Here is a 14,333-nt window from a genome sequence, read left to right as displayed (position 1 = left end):
ATGTTCACAGGCTGCCAAAGTTCACACAGTTATGGTGCCCTGAACCCCACAGGAGAGGGTCACAGATGGTCCCTTCAAGGCTGGTCTGCTGGTCCCTTTCAGTTCAACTCCCAGAGCACTGGGCTCCCCACAACACTCTCCTCTTTAGTTGAGTTCTCTGCATGGTAGAGTTGGCATCCTCATCTCTGCATGGTAGAGTTTCTTTGTTATACTCGCATTGTCATCCTTTGCTCTGGAGTAGAAGTTTTTCTTTCCTTGAGAAAGCCCAGGATGGGGTGTACAGATTCTGAAATGGTTTCTTACTTGTTTTCTGAACAATAGCATAGAAAAATATTTAAATATTCACCTATTTTCCAAATGTATCACAATATTAGGCAGTATGGGCTAATGCAGTGGTTTTCAAACTGGGTCACAGAATGTAAGGCAGTCGGTTGCAGCGACTCTGGTCAGCACGGCCAGCCGGGCTGTTACAAGTCCCATTGGCGGTGCTGCCCGGCTAAGGCAGGCTAGTCCCTATCTGTTCTGACACTGCACTGCACCCTGGAAGTGGCCAACAGAAGGTCTGGCTCCTAATGGCGAGGGGCCACGGGGCTCCACACGTTGCCCCCGCCCTGAGCCCTGCTCCATACTCCCTTTGGCCAGTTTCCGGCTATTGTGAGCTTGTGCGCCTCCGCCTAGGAGCTGAATTTGCTGTTGGCTGCTTCTGGGGCACAGCGTGGTCTGTAGTGCCAGGACAGGCAGGAAACCTGCTTTAACACCCCCGCTGCTGCACTGCTGACTGGGAACCACCCAAAGTAAGCCCACGCCCCAACTCCATGCCCCAATACCCAGCCCTGAGTCCCCCCAAAATCCAGAGCCCCCTCATGCACCCCAAGCTCCTCACCCCGGCCCCACCCCAGAGCCTGCACCCCCAGGCCTCTGCCCCAGCCCTGAGCCCCTCCCACGCCCCAAACCCCTCATCCCCTGCTCCGTCGGGTCATGGACAACAATATTCTTCAACTGGGTCACCAGAAAAAAAGTTTGAAAACCACTGGCCTAATGGGTGAAGCACTGGACTGGTGAGCAGGAGAACTGACTTCAATTCCTGGCTCCGACACTGGCCTGCTGGGTGACTTTGGGCGGGTCACTTCCCTTCCTGAGCCTCAGTTTCCCATCTGAACTTACCTTCTTTGTAAAGGCTTGCAGATCTACTGATGAAAAGTGCTATATAAGAGCCAGGTGGTGTTTATTACTACTACTATGACTTCAAAAATCAAATGAAATCTAACAACATTGCTGGTTTTCTCCAGTGCCCTTGAATTAACTCAAGTTCCCATTACAAACTTCGGTGATAATAGGAAAAAGGAAGCATTGCTACAGCATGAGCATGCAGATTCTATAATAAGAGGAATTATAATTCTTCCCCTCACCCTTGCAAGAATATTTGATGCAAATACAACACTTGCAACTGTCAGACACCAGCATTCACACTCACGAAAAAGTCATAATTCCCCCAAATCGAGAAGGAATTACATGTTTTAATTTTGAAATTAAAAAACTCTAATTTAAATTAGTAATTGTAAATCACATACAACTATTTTATTTCTTAATAACCCATAGGTTATTAACGTGGTGGATAACTCCTTTGAAAAGTACATAAGGACGACTACACTGGGTCAGACCAGAGGTCCATCTAGACCAGTATCCCATCTTCTGAGTGTGGCCAATGCCAAGTGGTTCAGAGGAAAGGAACAGAACAGAGCAATTATCAAGTGATCCACCCCCTACCACCCACACCTAGCTTCTGGCAGTCAGAGGCTAGGGATACAGAGAATGGTGTTGCATCACAGACCATCTTGACTAATACCATTGATGGACCTATCTTCCAGCCTGAGAAACCTAGGGCCTGATTTTCAGAGTGCAATCTAATTCTTTTTTGAACCCAGTTATAGTTTTGGCCTTTGTAACATCCCTGGCAAAGAATTCCACAGGTTGACTGCGTTGTGTGAAGAAATACAATCTACATACCACACAGACTATGCTGACAGCTTGTGCCACACGCTCTCAAAGAAACTGCGGAACCACCTGGTCAACATCCTCTACAGCAAACACGGAAAGATAAAGAATGAGCTCTCAAAAATGGATACTCTCATAAATTGGTTAGTCTCTAAGGTGCCACAAGTACTCCTTTTCTTTCTGCGAATACAGACTAACACGGCTGTTACTCTGATTCCTATTGTTTGTTTCAAACCCGCTGCCTATTAATTTAATCAGGTAACACCTGGTTGTGTTATGTGAAGGAGTAAATAACACTTCCTTATTCACTTTCTCCATACCAGTCATGATTTAATATTCCCACCTGTGACAAATCCTCAAAATCTAACACACAAAAATTAGCCATTTCATGAACCAAATTGGTCATAGGTTATAAAAATATTCTGGAAACATTAAAATACGGTGGTGTCTACACACCATTGGAGCTTCAGCCTTTGGCATAATAATTGGAGTTCAAACAAATAAAACTTAAAAGCACACTGTTCCTGGAGATCTTTAGGTGCTGGAGGAGGACAAATAACTAAACAAGGAGTTAAAAAGTAATTTCAGGCCCTACACCTCCTGCTACCCTTTGAGGTTTTACAATTGCATTTTTTAAAAGAAATATTGTTCTTTCCCTTGTCGTTGTGTGAAAGACCCATACAAACAGCATGGGAAACCAACTAAGATTCCACAAAATACTAAGTGCTTCTTAATGTGCAGGAAAATCAATGAAACTGACAACACAAAGTGGGGTCCAATCCAAAAAGTAAACTAAAAAATAAAGGCAGAGTAACATTTATTTTCCTCCAGTCTCTCTTAATAATAATATTCTTAGTTAGAAGGTATGTCATTTTTAGATAGTGGTGTGATTTTTGGACTCCACTAATATCTCAGAATAATGTTAGAACTGTACACTTTATATACAAGTAAGCAATTCTTACCATTATTAACATTTGAATCAGCTCTAAATAGTTTGCCTGTCAGGCAACAGCAATAAAAACAGTCAAATTTCTCAGATTCCTCATGTCTAGAACCAACTGGAGAAATCAAAAGAAAATGTTTAGAGAATCTTGTGTTGTATAAAACATTACTCAACCACATGCCCCTCAGAAGGTTATATACTTGTGCCACATGTACAGTATTACATCATTTCCTGTCTCAGAAGCTGTATTTCTGGTGCCCATGTGTATTTGTATGATCATACACAGATATATTCTTTATATCACGTGCAGTAACATCCAATCTATTTTGTATGTAATTTATTAAGTATACATTACATTGATATATAAACTACATAAATGTTTAATAATGAGAAAATGATAATTCTTTGTACATCAGATAAAGCAGGCACCTACTCTGAAGATGAAAGAAAATAATCTATTAATAGCATTCATAACTAATAGAACAAGATATTAGCTATGTGCCAACATATGAGATTAACTTGTTTGCAAATCTTCATTTTCTTGACAAGATAGGAAAAAAAGAATCATTTAAACAATAGGATTTGAGCATATACTTTTGATAAAATTAGGCAATATGGTGTCGCCTATGAGTCCAAACAAAAGAAAGTGCTTGAGATGACGGGTATGGAACTCTAATAATCCATGACTGCATACATACACCCAGACATTATGGTCCTCAGCAAACTGCATGTTGGCAGCATGGGAAATAGAGTTTATCACCTTTGGCTCTCCTCTAAGGCCTTGTCTACACTAAAGGGAAAAGTCTATCTAAGCTACGCTATTTGAGTTACATGAATAGAGTAACTCAAATCGACGTAGCTTAGATCTACTTACCACTCTCCTGTCTACTCCCCCTACTCTTCTCGATCCGGTGGAGTACAGGAGAGAGATCAGCGGTCGATTTAGTGGGTCTTCACTAGACCTGCTAAATTGACTGCTGATGCATCGATCGCCTCAGCATTGATCATCCGGTAAGTGTAGGCAAGCCCTTAGCCCTGGTCTACACTAGGACTTTAGGTTGAATTTATCAGCATTAAATAGATGTAAACCTGCACCCGTCCACACGATGAAGCTCTTTTTTTCTACTTAAAGGGCTTTTAAAATCGATTTCTTTACTCCACCCCTGACAAGTGGATTAGCGCTTAAATCGGCCTTGCCAGGTTGAATTTGGGGTACTGTGGACACAATTCGACGGTATTGGCCTCCGGGAGCTATCCCAGAGTGCTCCATTGGGACTGCTCTGAACAGCACTCTCAACTCAGATGCACTGGTCAGGTAGACAGGAAAAGAACTGCGAACTTTTGAATCTCATTTCCGGAGACTGCGGGAACTGTGGGATAGCTACCCACAGTGCAACACTCCAGAAGTCGATGCTTGCCTCAGTACTGTGGAAGCACTCCGCCAAGTTAATGCACTTAATGCACTTAGAGCATTTTCTGTGGGGACACACACACTAAAATTTATAAAAACGATTTCTAAAAAACCGACTTCTATAAATTCGACCTAATTTTGTAGTGTAGACATACCCTTGGAGTCCTAGGAGTCACAGGAATCCACGAAGTCAATCAGCAGGGGAAACAGATCTCTCCCCCAGAATATAGATGTATTTTTTAGAGGTCCAAAATATATTCTCCCCTATAGAGAGCTGTGGTATGAACATATGTACATTCATCACAGAACTTCAGGGCCAAAGTTTCGCACCAGGGCCTTCAACTCTGAGTGTGCAAATCGACACAGACACACCAGTTTATGCAAATGTTGGTGTGCAAACATCTTTGACTACAGGAGTTAAAAATCAAACACCTGTGCCACATGAGTTTTTTGGTGCATGGAAGTATTTTTTGGCAGACGTTAGACGTCAGCTGTTGATGCACTACAGTGCACGGGTACAGCTGGAGGCTGGGTTGAAGCCCTGCAAAATGTTGAGCCTAGGGTTTCCAACAGTCCCTTATTTTTTCATCTCTGTACAACAAGATTGGGAGTTGCTGAGTGCTTCAGAAAGCAGCAAGAAGTGATGGTGAATGTAGGTGAGTATTGCTTATTGTATTATTAATGATATAATAGCGGGAGGAGGGATGGAGCAGGGGTGTTAAGAAAACAGTCCTTTTTTAAATACTGTGTTCATAGAATCATAGAATATCAGGGTTGGAAGGGATCCCAGAAGATCATCTAGTCCAACCCCCCGCTCGAAGCAGGACCAATTCCCAGTTAAATCATCCCAGCCAGGGCTTTGTCAAGCCTGACCTTAAAAACCTCTAAGGAAGGAGATTCTACCACCTCCCTAGGTAACGCATTCCAGTGTTTCACCACCCTCTTAGTGAAAAAGTTTTTCCTAATATCCAATCTAAACCTCCCCCACTGCAACTTGAGACCATTACTCCTCGTTCTGTCATCTGCTACCATTGAGAACAGTCTAGAGCCATCCTCTTTGGAACCCCCTTTCAGGTAGTTGAAAGCAGCTATCAAATCCCCCCTCATTCTTCTCTTCTGCAGGCTAAACAATCCCAGCTCCCTCAGCCTCTCCTCATAAGTCATGTGTTCCAGACCCCTAATCATTTTTGTTGCCCTTCGCTGGACTCTCTCCAATTTATCCACATCCTTCTTGTAGTGTGGGGCCCAAAACTGGACACAGTACTCCAGATGAGGCCTCACCAATGTCAGATAGAGGGGAACGATCACGTCCCTCGATCTGCTCGCTATGCCCCTACTTATACATCCCAAAATGCCATTGGCCTTCTTGGCAACAAGGGCACACTGCTGACTCATATCCAGCTTCTCGTCCACTGTCACCCCTAGGTCCTTTTCCGCAGAACTGCTGCCTAGCCATTCGGCCCCTAGTCTGTAGCTGGGACTGTGTTGGGAACTCTAGTTGAGCCCTTAAAAGGAAAAAAAAAAGATGATCCAGTTTGAAAATGAGAAGACAATAGCGATAGGTCAGAAATGCAGGGGCACAGTATGTTCCTTATGTGCTGTAAAGAAGTTGTGTATTTTTGGCTTGCGGTAGATAAGCGTCGTGTGAATTGCTAGACTCGTGGCGAAGTGGGAATTAGTTTGCATGAATTTTTTAATTTCTCTCTCTGAATCCGTTAAAGCCTTTATTTTGATGTAAAATTTCCAACCAGCTCTTTAAAATATATTAAGTTACATAAATTACCTATAGTCCATTCCTATGAAGTACAGCTATTATACATTTATAGAATTCCTTTTAGCCTGATCTGTATATGATAAAGCCGTTCTAGGAATTCACATAGTAAATTATGCATTGAATATGGAGGGGTGGGGAAGGCACTAAAATGATCCTAACTCTACCCGACTTATGTCTGTCTGTCCAGGTTCCTATAAGAGTGCCCATTGCCATAACACCTGAGTACTTCCGAAGATACAATTAAAAAACCCAAAAAATAATATGCATATCTAATTTTCCCCCGAAGCCGTCTAGGGCTGTCGGGGGGGGGGGGTGGATTTATTTATTTATTTAGTGGGGCTGTCAATTAATCAGTTAACTCACGTGATTAACTCAAAAAAATTAATTTCAATTCATTGCAGTTTTAATCGCACTGTTAAACAATAGAATACCAATTGAAATGTATTCAATATTTTGGGATGTTTTTGTACATTTTCAAATATATTGATTTCAATTACAACACAGAATGCAAAGTGTACAGTGCTCACTTTATATTACTTTTGATTACAAATATTTTCACTGTAAAAGCTACAAACAAAAGAAACAGTATTTTTCAATTCACCTCATACAAGTACTGTAGTGCAATCTCTGTGAAAGTGCAACTTACAAATGTAGATTTTTTTTTGTTACATAACTGCACGCAATAACAAAACAGACAAAAACTAAAACTTTAGAGCCTACAATTCCACTCAGTCCTACTTCTTGTTCAGCCAATCACAAAGAGAAACAAGTCTGTTTACATTTACGGGAGCTAATGCTGCCCGCTTCTTATTTACAATGTCACCTGAAAGTGAGAACAGGCATTCCCATGGCACTTTTGTAGCCGGCATTGCAGCATTTATGTGCCAGATATGCTAAAGATTCGTATTCCCCTTCATGCTTCGGCCATCATTCCAGAGGACATGCTTCCATGATGATGATGCTTGTTTAAAAAAAAAATTATTAAATTTGTGACTGAACTCCTTGGAGGAGAATTGCGTGTCTCCTGCTCCATGGTTTTACCCTCATTCTGCCATATATTTCATGTTATAGCAGTCTTGGGTGACAACCCAGCATACGTTGTTTGATTTAAGAACACTTTCACTGCAAATTTATCAAAACACAAAGAAGGTTCCAATACCAGATTTTTAAGACAGCTACAGCATTCAACCCAAGGTTTAAGACTCTGAAGTGCCTTCCAAAGTCTGAGAGGAATGAGGTGTGGACCATGCTTTCAGAAGTCTTAAAAGCGCAACACTCTGATGCGGAAATTACAGAACCCAAACCACCAAAAAAGAAAATCAATCTTCCGCTGCTGGCATCTGACTCAGATGATGAAAAAGAGCATGTGTTGGTCTGCATTGCTTTGGACCATTATTGAGCAGAATCCGTCATCAGCATGGATGCATGTTCTCTGGAACAGTGGTTGAAGCAGCAAGGGACATATCAATCTTTAGTGCATCTGGTACATATTTATCTTGCGGTGCCAGCTACAACAGTGCCATGCAAACGTCTGTTCTCACTTTTAGGTGACATTGTAAACAAGAAGTCGGCAGCATTAGCTCCTAAAAATGTAAAAAAACTCCAAAACTTGTTTGAGCGATTGGCTGAACAAGAAGTAGGACTGGGTGGACTTGTAGACCTTAAAGTTTTACATTGTTTTGTTTTTGAATGCAGCCTTTTTTGTATGTAATTCTACATTTGTAAGTTAAACTTTCATGATAAAGAGATTGCACTACAGTATTTGTATTAAGTGAATTGAAAAATACTATTTCTTTTGTTTTTTACAGTGCAAATATTTGTAATCAAAAAGAAATAAAGTGAACACTGTACACTTTGTATTCTGTGTTGTAATTGAAATCAATATATTTGAAAATATAGAAAACATCAAAATATATTTAAACAAATGGTATTCTATTATTGTTTAACAGCGCAATTAATCGTGTGATTCATTTTTTAAATCTCTTGACAGTCCTATTATTTAGTCCTTATTTATTTCCGCCTCCTCTCTCTTTTTGTTGTTCTCTACCCACAGGCCCGCTGACGGGAAGGACAAAGGGGGCAATTGTCCAAGGGCCAGGGTGATTTAAAATGGCCTGTGGGCCCCCAGCCCTTTTAAATCACCCGGGTGGGCCACAGAGCGCTTAGGCATGCGAGACCACTCCGGGCCCCGCAGGCAATCCCAGAAGTGACATATTCGTCACTTCCACCACTGCCCTCCCCCAGGGCAGCCCTGGCCCTAAGGCCAAGCATTTCTGTCGGCGGGCCTGTCTACCCTCCTGTTCACTTCCTCTTCCTTCTTGCCTTCACGTCTTTTTCCTCCTTCTCTCATTGCTGTTTTTAGTTGCAGTAGTGAGAAAGTTAACTCGATTAAATGAATTTTATACATTATTCTGAAGGCAATGAGATTCACAGTCACTTTTATCACCTTGTGTAATGAGTTCTGAAGTCTGGGCCCTACTGTCAAGAAGCCATCTCCTGCGTTCACAAGCTTCACCCTGGACTTTCACAAGCCTTGACATGGCTGATGCATTCTGGACTAGCTGTTAAAATAAATAAATTAAAAACAACATTCTGATGTGCACTAAATTGCAGTAATCCGCCTCGAAGGTCATGAAGGAATGGAAAAGTGGCCAAGACCAAAGGCTTCAGGCTAATCATAGATCAAAAACAATATTTGTAGTTGTCGCTATGTAGGCACCCAACAGCAACACAGAAATCCAAGAGGACCCCCAGACTGAGGACCAGTTGGGCTATCTGGGGGAGACCCCTCCAAAGGGGAACCAGGTGCCAGAGGACACTACGGCTGTTCTCTGCTTTTTAAGTTTTGTTTTTTATTTAATGGATGATGATGCAAACACTAAATAAACACATATAAATGGGGGGGAAAAAAGCCATACTGGCTGTTTGGGTTACCTGATCTTCTAGCAGCTGCTGCGGATCTAACCATGTCCCTAGACCCAATGGAGCCAGATATTATCCTCACTGTATCTTCCAGCCATCACTAACCCCTTCTTTACCCTGATTTTGTCTCAGCCCACTAGCCTTCATCCACTCCTCAGTCTCAGCCAGTCACTGGGAAAGGCAACTGACATCTCTGTCTAGGTCAGATGAGATGTACATCTAGCATGGATGTTATTAGTACACTGGGTATTGTCACTAACTTCCCAATGGCCCCATATACATGTTAAACAAAAGGAAACATACAAGAGGACCGCATAACTCCACACGGAAGACACTCAGGGAGGACAAGCAATTGTCCCACACTATCCTTTAAGCACTCCCATCAAAAAAGGAACTGAGTCTATCACAAGCAATCCCATCCACTCTGTGGTCACCTCCAGGAAAGTCAGCACCACGTCATGTTCAACAGTATTGAAGGCTGCTGGTAAATCTAACAACACCAATACTTAATCTTCAGCCACATGAAGGACAACAAAAGTGCTATAAGATTACTTTGAATAAATAGGGAAATTATCCAGCTGGAACAAAGTACTGTAATGAATTTTGATCGTATTTAAAGCTTACATTGGGGAAGTCAATAGTCTTATGGGATTCATCTGAATACTGTTTTAGGTCCTAAATGGGACTGCTTGCAATGACAAACCCTGCACTTAGCACTGAGTGTTTTGCAAGATACAGGCTTTAAATATTACTTTAAAAAAATCTTGACATGTTTTGCCAACAGCCATTACTTCCTTTGAATTTTATGTTTGAATTAAAGTATGTGAAAAAAAATAAATTAAGGACTATACCTGCATTTTTTACAATATATCACCAATAAAAAAAGAAAAAAAAACACAGTATTTTAGAACTTTTCAAAGTACTAAATGGATATATTGTACCAAATATTTTACTTTGCAAATTTTGATGTAACTATGAATTTTGAAACATTGACTAAAAGTGTCCCAATACAAGAGGCTGGAAAGATTCATTAGTTAATCAGGCTGAATATTTGACACACATTTTAGTTTTTAAAAATACATGTGAGCCATTTCATTGGCTGTGTTGTAGTTCTTTCCAAGGTAATTTGCTATGATGCTAAAAATGGTGCAGAACATTAGAAATGAGATTTTATTTTGTGATAAAATTAAAAAGCATATAAATTATGGTTGGCAAAATAACCACAGATAACACTAATTTATTTAAATATGTACTCTACAATACAAAGAAATTCATTTCTGAGGACCATATAATAAGATTAAAAGTGCCACTGATTAAAGAAAGTAGCCTTCAATGCATTTCAGGTTTTAGTTGGAGGAAGTTTCCAACATGAAATAGAATTTTGTTAAATGCAAAACATAAGTAAAAGAAAATTAAAGAATTAATTAGGAACAACATGCTGTATTCCTGATCATAGCTAAGAATGCAAATCAGATAAGATAAAAAGGAATTTTATATCAGGTATTGTCTATCACCCACCTCATCTGCCTGCGTGATCACAACTTCTGGGATACTGCTGTTTCTGTCATCTTTTTCATCTGCATGCTGAGCTTCTTCTGTTCTTCCATGAATTGATATATCCGAAGAACCACAGTCTAGCACTTCACCAACATACTCCTCATCTTCTGGAAAGTCAATGCTGATTGAAGTCTCAAAGTCTTCTACAAAGGCTGACAGGGACTCTCTGTTAGCACCATAAGCACTGTCAGAGGTTACCTGAGCCTCATTAAAGGTCTGGTGTCTTAGGATGACAAACTTTGTTCCCTGTTGAACAAAGAAAAGACAAGACAGAAAGGGTCTTTCAATAGGACACCGATTCCCTTTAGCTTGCCATGAACTATATTTTATACATAAAGAATCCTAAGAAAGCATGATGGCTAAGTTGGTGAAATTTCAAAGTGTGTAACTTTTCTCAGGGAAAAGATGCTGCAAAGCAAAGTTATGACACCAACGTTCATCCAATCCATTTTCATGACCTATTTAACAATACACAGAAACCCTTTACAAAAAAATCAGTATATATCCTATAATAATAATTTTGGATATACCTGATCAGCCTCATCAAGTATAACTATCATAATTTCAAATATACTGTGATTAATACCATGAAAATCAGCAAGTTACCCCATAGCTGCCTACTGAAGGGTTTTATGTACCTTCCTCAAAAATATCTAGTGCTGGCCCCCATTAGTGAAAGGACACTGAACTCAATGGATCTTTGACATTTGATCCAGTAAATGAATTATCTTGTCTGTCTAGCAAGGAATGTTGATATAATATTGATATTATACTGCTACAATGCTAATAAGAGGAGTGTTTATATACAGAATTTTACACTGCCACAATTTCTTTTTCTGAATGCTTCCCCTCCCCCCCCAAAAAATTATGTTCACTGGAGCACTGTTCTCCCTCCTCCCCCGTATATTTTAGTGTGCTGTATCCTGAGAATCTTTAGGTTCCCACTTTGAGTAGTTTCTAATTTAAAATGCACAGCACACCCCCACATACCTTGAAAAAAAACAATCTATTGTGGTACATGTGGGTGCAAGCACAGCATTCATTGTTTCAAGTTACACAGTAATGCATCCTGTACATCAGAGATTGTAATCTGGCCCTTTAATTAGAAAGAGAAATTATTTCATTTGAATCGCTACTTGCTAATTGTTTCTACTTCTGGCCTTTTAAAAAATAACTTGACATTATTTTTAAAAACTGGCAGAGTATGAATATCCAGATGACACAGGACATAATTATAACAAAAGGGAAATGTTCTGTGACTAAAATGACATAATGTTGATTTCCACACAAAGCAGGGTTTCAAGAGCTTTGAGAAAAGGAAGAAGGGTCCATACACAATCCTAGAACTTCACTTTAATGAAGTTATGCAATGAACTTACATTAATTTTATTATGTATACCAGTTAAAGTCATTCAGGTGATCACATGCTGACTGCGTAACACACAAGTGTATGGCTATATTCACGAAACAGCTCAGTCTTTGGGAAACCGCAGAGTCGATTCCAGAAACCACAACACACACTGCTATGAGAGTCTTATCTCAAGACATGTGCCAGATGCTAGCTATTCTGATGCTTTGCCAATTTATACCAGCTGAGGATCTGCCCCAACGTCGACTACAGAAGTTGTTTACAAATCTGTTTAAAACCTGCGTACTGGATAAATGTTCCTTTTTTCTCCCCCACATTGACAATTGGCCTCATAGTTATTATCTTGGACTCCCAAGAATGGTATCAACCTAGGTATATTCAAGATATTACATCTGCACAGTATTTCATCAGGGTGCTGCACCTGTCTACTGTGTATCGATCAACAGATGCTCAGACAGACACCACAAAAGTCAACTAATTGCATACTTTTACAATCACAGATGTAGATTGGTTTCTGCCAGTCAGATGGAACGCTTGAGCCATACAACAGATACCAGAGAACAAGCTCTGCCTTAACTGGGTTATATAATGCACTCGTTGCATGCCATGATTTCCTCATATGGAATGCAATACATCAGGCATAGTCAAGAGTTTATCTGTAATTGCCTCATCTTCTAGTAGCCTTTGTACTACTGCTCATGAGCTAACAGAGATTGCCCTTTTAAACTCAAGTACAAGATGGCTGTTTTTGGAGATGGAAGTCATGAGTTCTGGTCCCTGTGCTATATATAGTTTATTCAGCGTGTGGCAGCAAGTTAAAATCTGTGTTTTCTATATGTTTTATAAGACACTTGTCTCAAGGAGCCCTTCCGGAACATCAAAGCTAAAACAAAGCCAGTTAAGCACCTTTCTCTCTGCTCAGTGCCCCACTTAGCCAGGCTCAAGGGACTATTTCAGTGTGGAATAAGTTTTAAATGATCCATTTTAAAATTATTTTCTCCATCTGTTTTATCTTCTTGGTACTTCCCAGACCACTGTAGATATCCCTAAAGGCATTATTCTTTAACATCAAGTGCCATGGGGAATATTTGCAGTTTTTAATAAATAAAATCTGAATCCGAATACTACCCACACAGACCAAATAAAATGAAAATAAATTCTTCGCTTTTACTGAGGGGTTTTCATCCATAGGTCTTAAAGGGGAAAGTAATTATTGTCCCCATTTTACAGGTAGGGAAATGGAGGCACAGAGAGGTGAAGCGACATGGCTACAGTCACCCAGGCCAGTCGTAGAGGCAAAGAATAGAATTATCCTGACTCCCACTCCAGTCCTCTGTCCACTAAATCATGCTGCCCCTTCCTTTTGCCATGTGTCATTCACAATTATCAACTCCAAAGCAGGAAGTCTCAAAATGATATCACAGAAGAGAAAAAAAACAAATATGATGCCAGTTCGTTAAAACTTCTCTCAGCTGAGTGATCTTCCTAGCCTGGTTAGTGGGGCCTTTGGATTCTTAAGTATGGCTTTTGCTTAGCTTTAATATATTCTCCCCATGCAAGATCCATTTGTGGGTCTCAGAACATCCTAATTCAGAGTGGAAAAATTTAGCAGCTGGTTCAGTATTTGAGTAGCCCCTAATTCATGGAATGTAATCAATAGAAGCTTGATACAAGTGTAACAGTAGTAATGAGGTGGCCACTCACTGGAGACAAACTGCACATACCCCGTCCTAGCTCGTGAAACCAGTCTAGCTACAGCACCCAGCCTGTGTGAGATAACTGACCCACCCACACAAAGAGCATAACCCCGCTATCTTCTTTGGTGCCAGGAGAGAGGAAAAGGGGGACTAAAACTATGGCATTGTGCCATTTCCTTTTAAAGGAACGTGGGGTCTATCCCCAGAAAATTTGTTAAGACAAATAAAACACGAATGACTGTATTGCTGGATTTGACCACCAGCTCAGAACTAATTTTTTTTTTTTTTTTTTTTTTTTAAAAAGAACACACGACAAGGGTGGCTTCAATGAACAGTACGATCAATCAATTTCCCTTGATATTTGGGAGGGTTTTTTTCCCCCCACTCTAGACAGATTAGCCACATTAATATAAGAGGGTAGAAAACATTATTCTATCCCTGTGCTTGATGTCCTGTGCATCCCCCTCCAGTAAACAGCAGCATCATCCCACCTATATTTTTCGACTGAAAGTAAATCAGTATTTGAAACCGACTCAAATATACAGAAAAGTGCCCTCTAATGACAAGCCATTCATTCTGTGCCGTGTTTCCATATAAACATTTATTAGAAATACAAATTGTAGTGGGTCCCTCAGAAATACAGAATAGTGCTACCTAAATTCCAT

The 14,333-nt window shown here is 40.4% G+C and overlaps 1 protein-coding gene across 1 annotated transcript in view; it reads right to left on the bottom strand.

Annotated features, from left to right (window-relative positions):
- Positions 1-11,162, bottom strand: part of LOC311528901 (uncharacterized protein) — a gene marked incomplete at its 5' end in the record, with an annotated part of 229,539 nt that extends 218,377 nt beyond the window's left edge. Inside the window, 2 exons of the mRNA XM_084644396.1 lie at positions 10,564-10,848; positions 11,133-11,162. Of these exons, the coding sequence (XP_084500522.1) occupies positions 10,564-10,848; positions 11,133-11,162 (315 nt within the window). The remainder of the gene's footprint in view (positions 1-10,563; positions 10,849-11,132) is intronic.
- Between the last annotated feature and the right edge of the window lie 3,171 nt (positions 11,163-14,333).

This window comes from Lepidochelys olivacea (genome assembly GCF_965140295.1).
Source record: "Lepidochelys olivacea isolate rLepOli2 genome assembly, chromosome: 12".
Taxonomy (NCBI): domain Eukaryota; kingdom Metazoa; phylum Chordata; order Testudines; family Cheloniidae; genus Lepidochelys; species Lepidochelys olivacea.
Note: the sequence above shows the minus strand (reverse complement) of the source record. Positions and strands in the feature narration are given on the sequence as shown.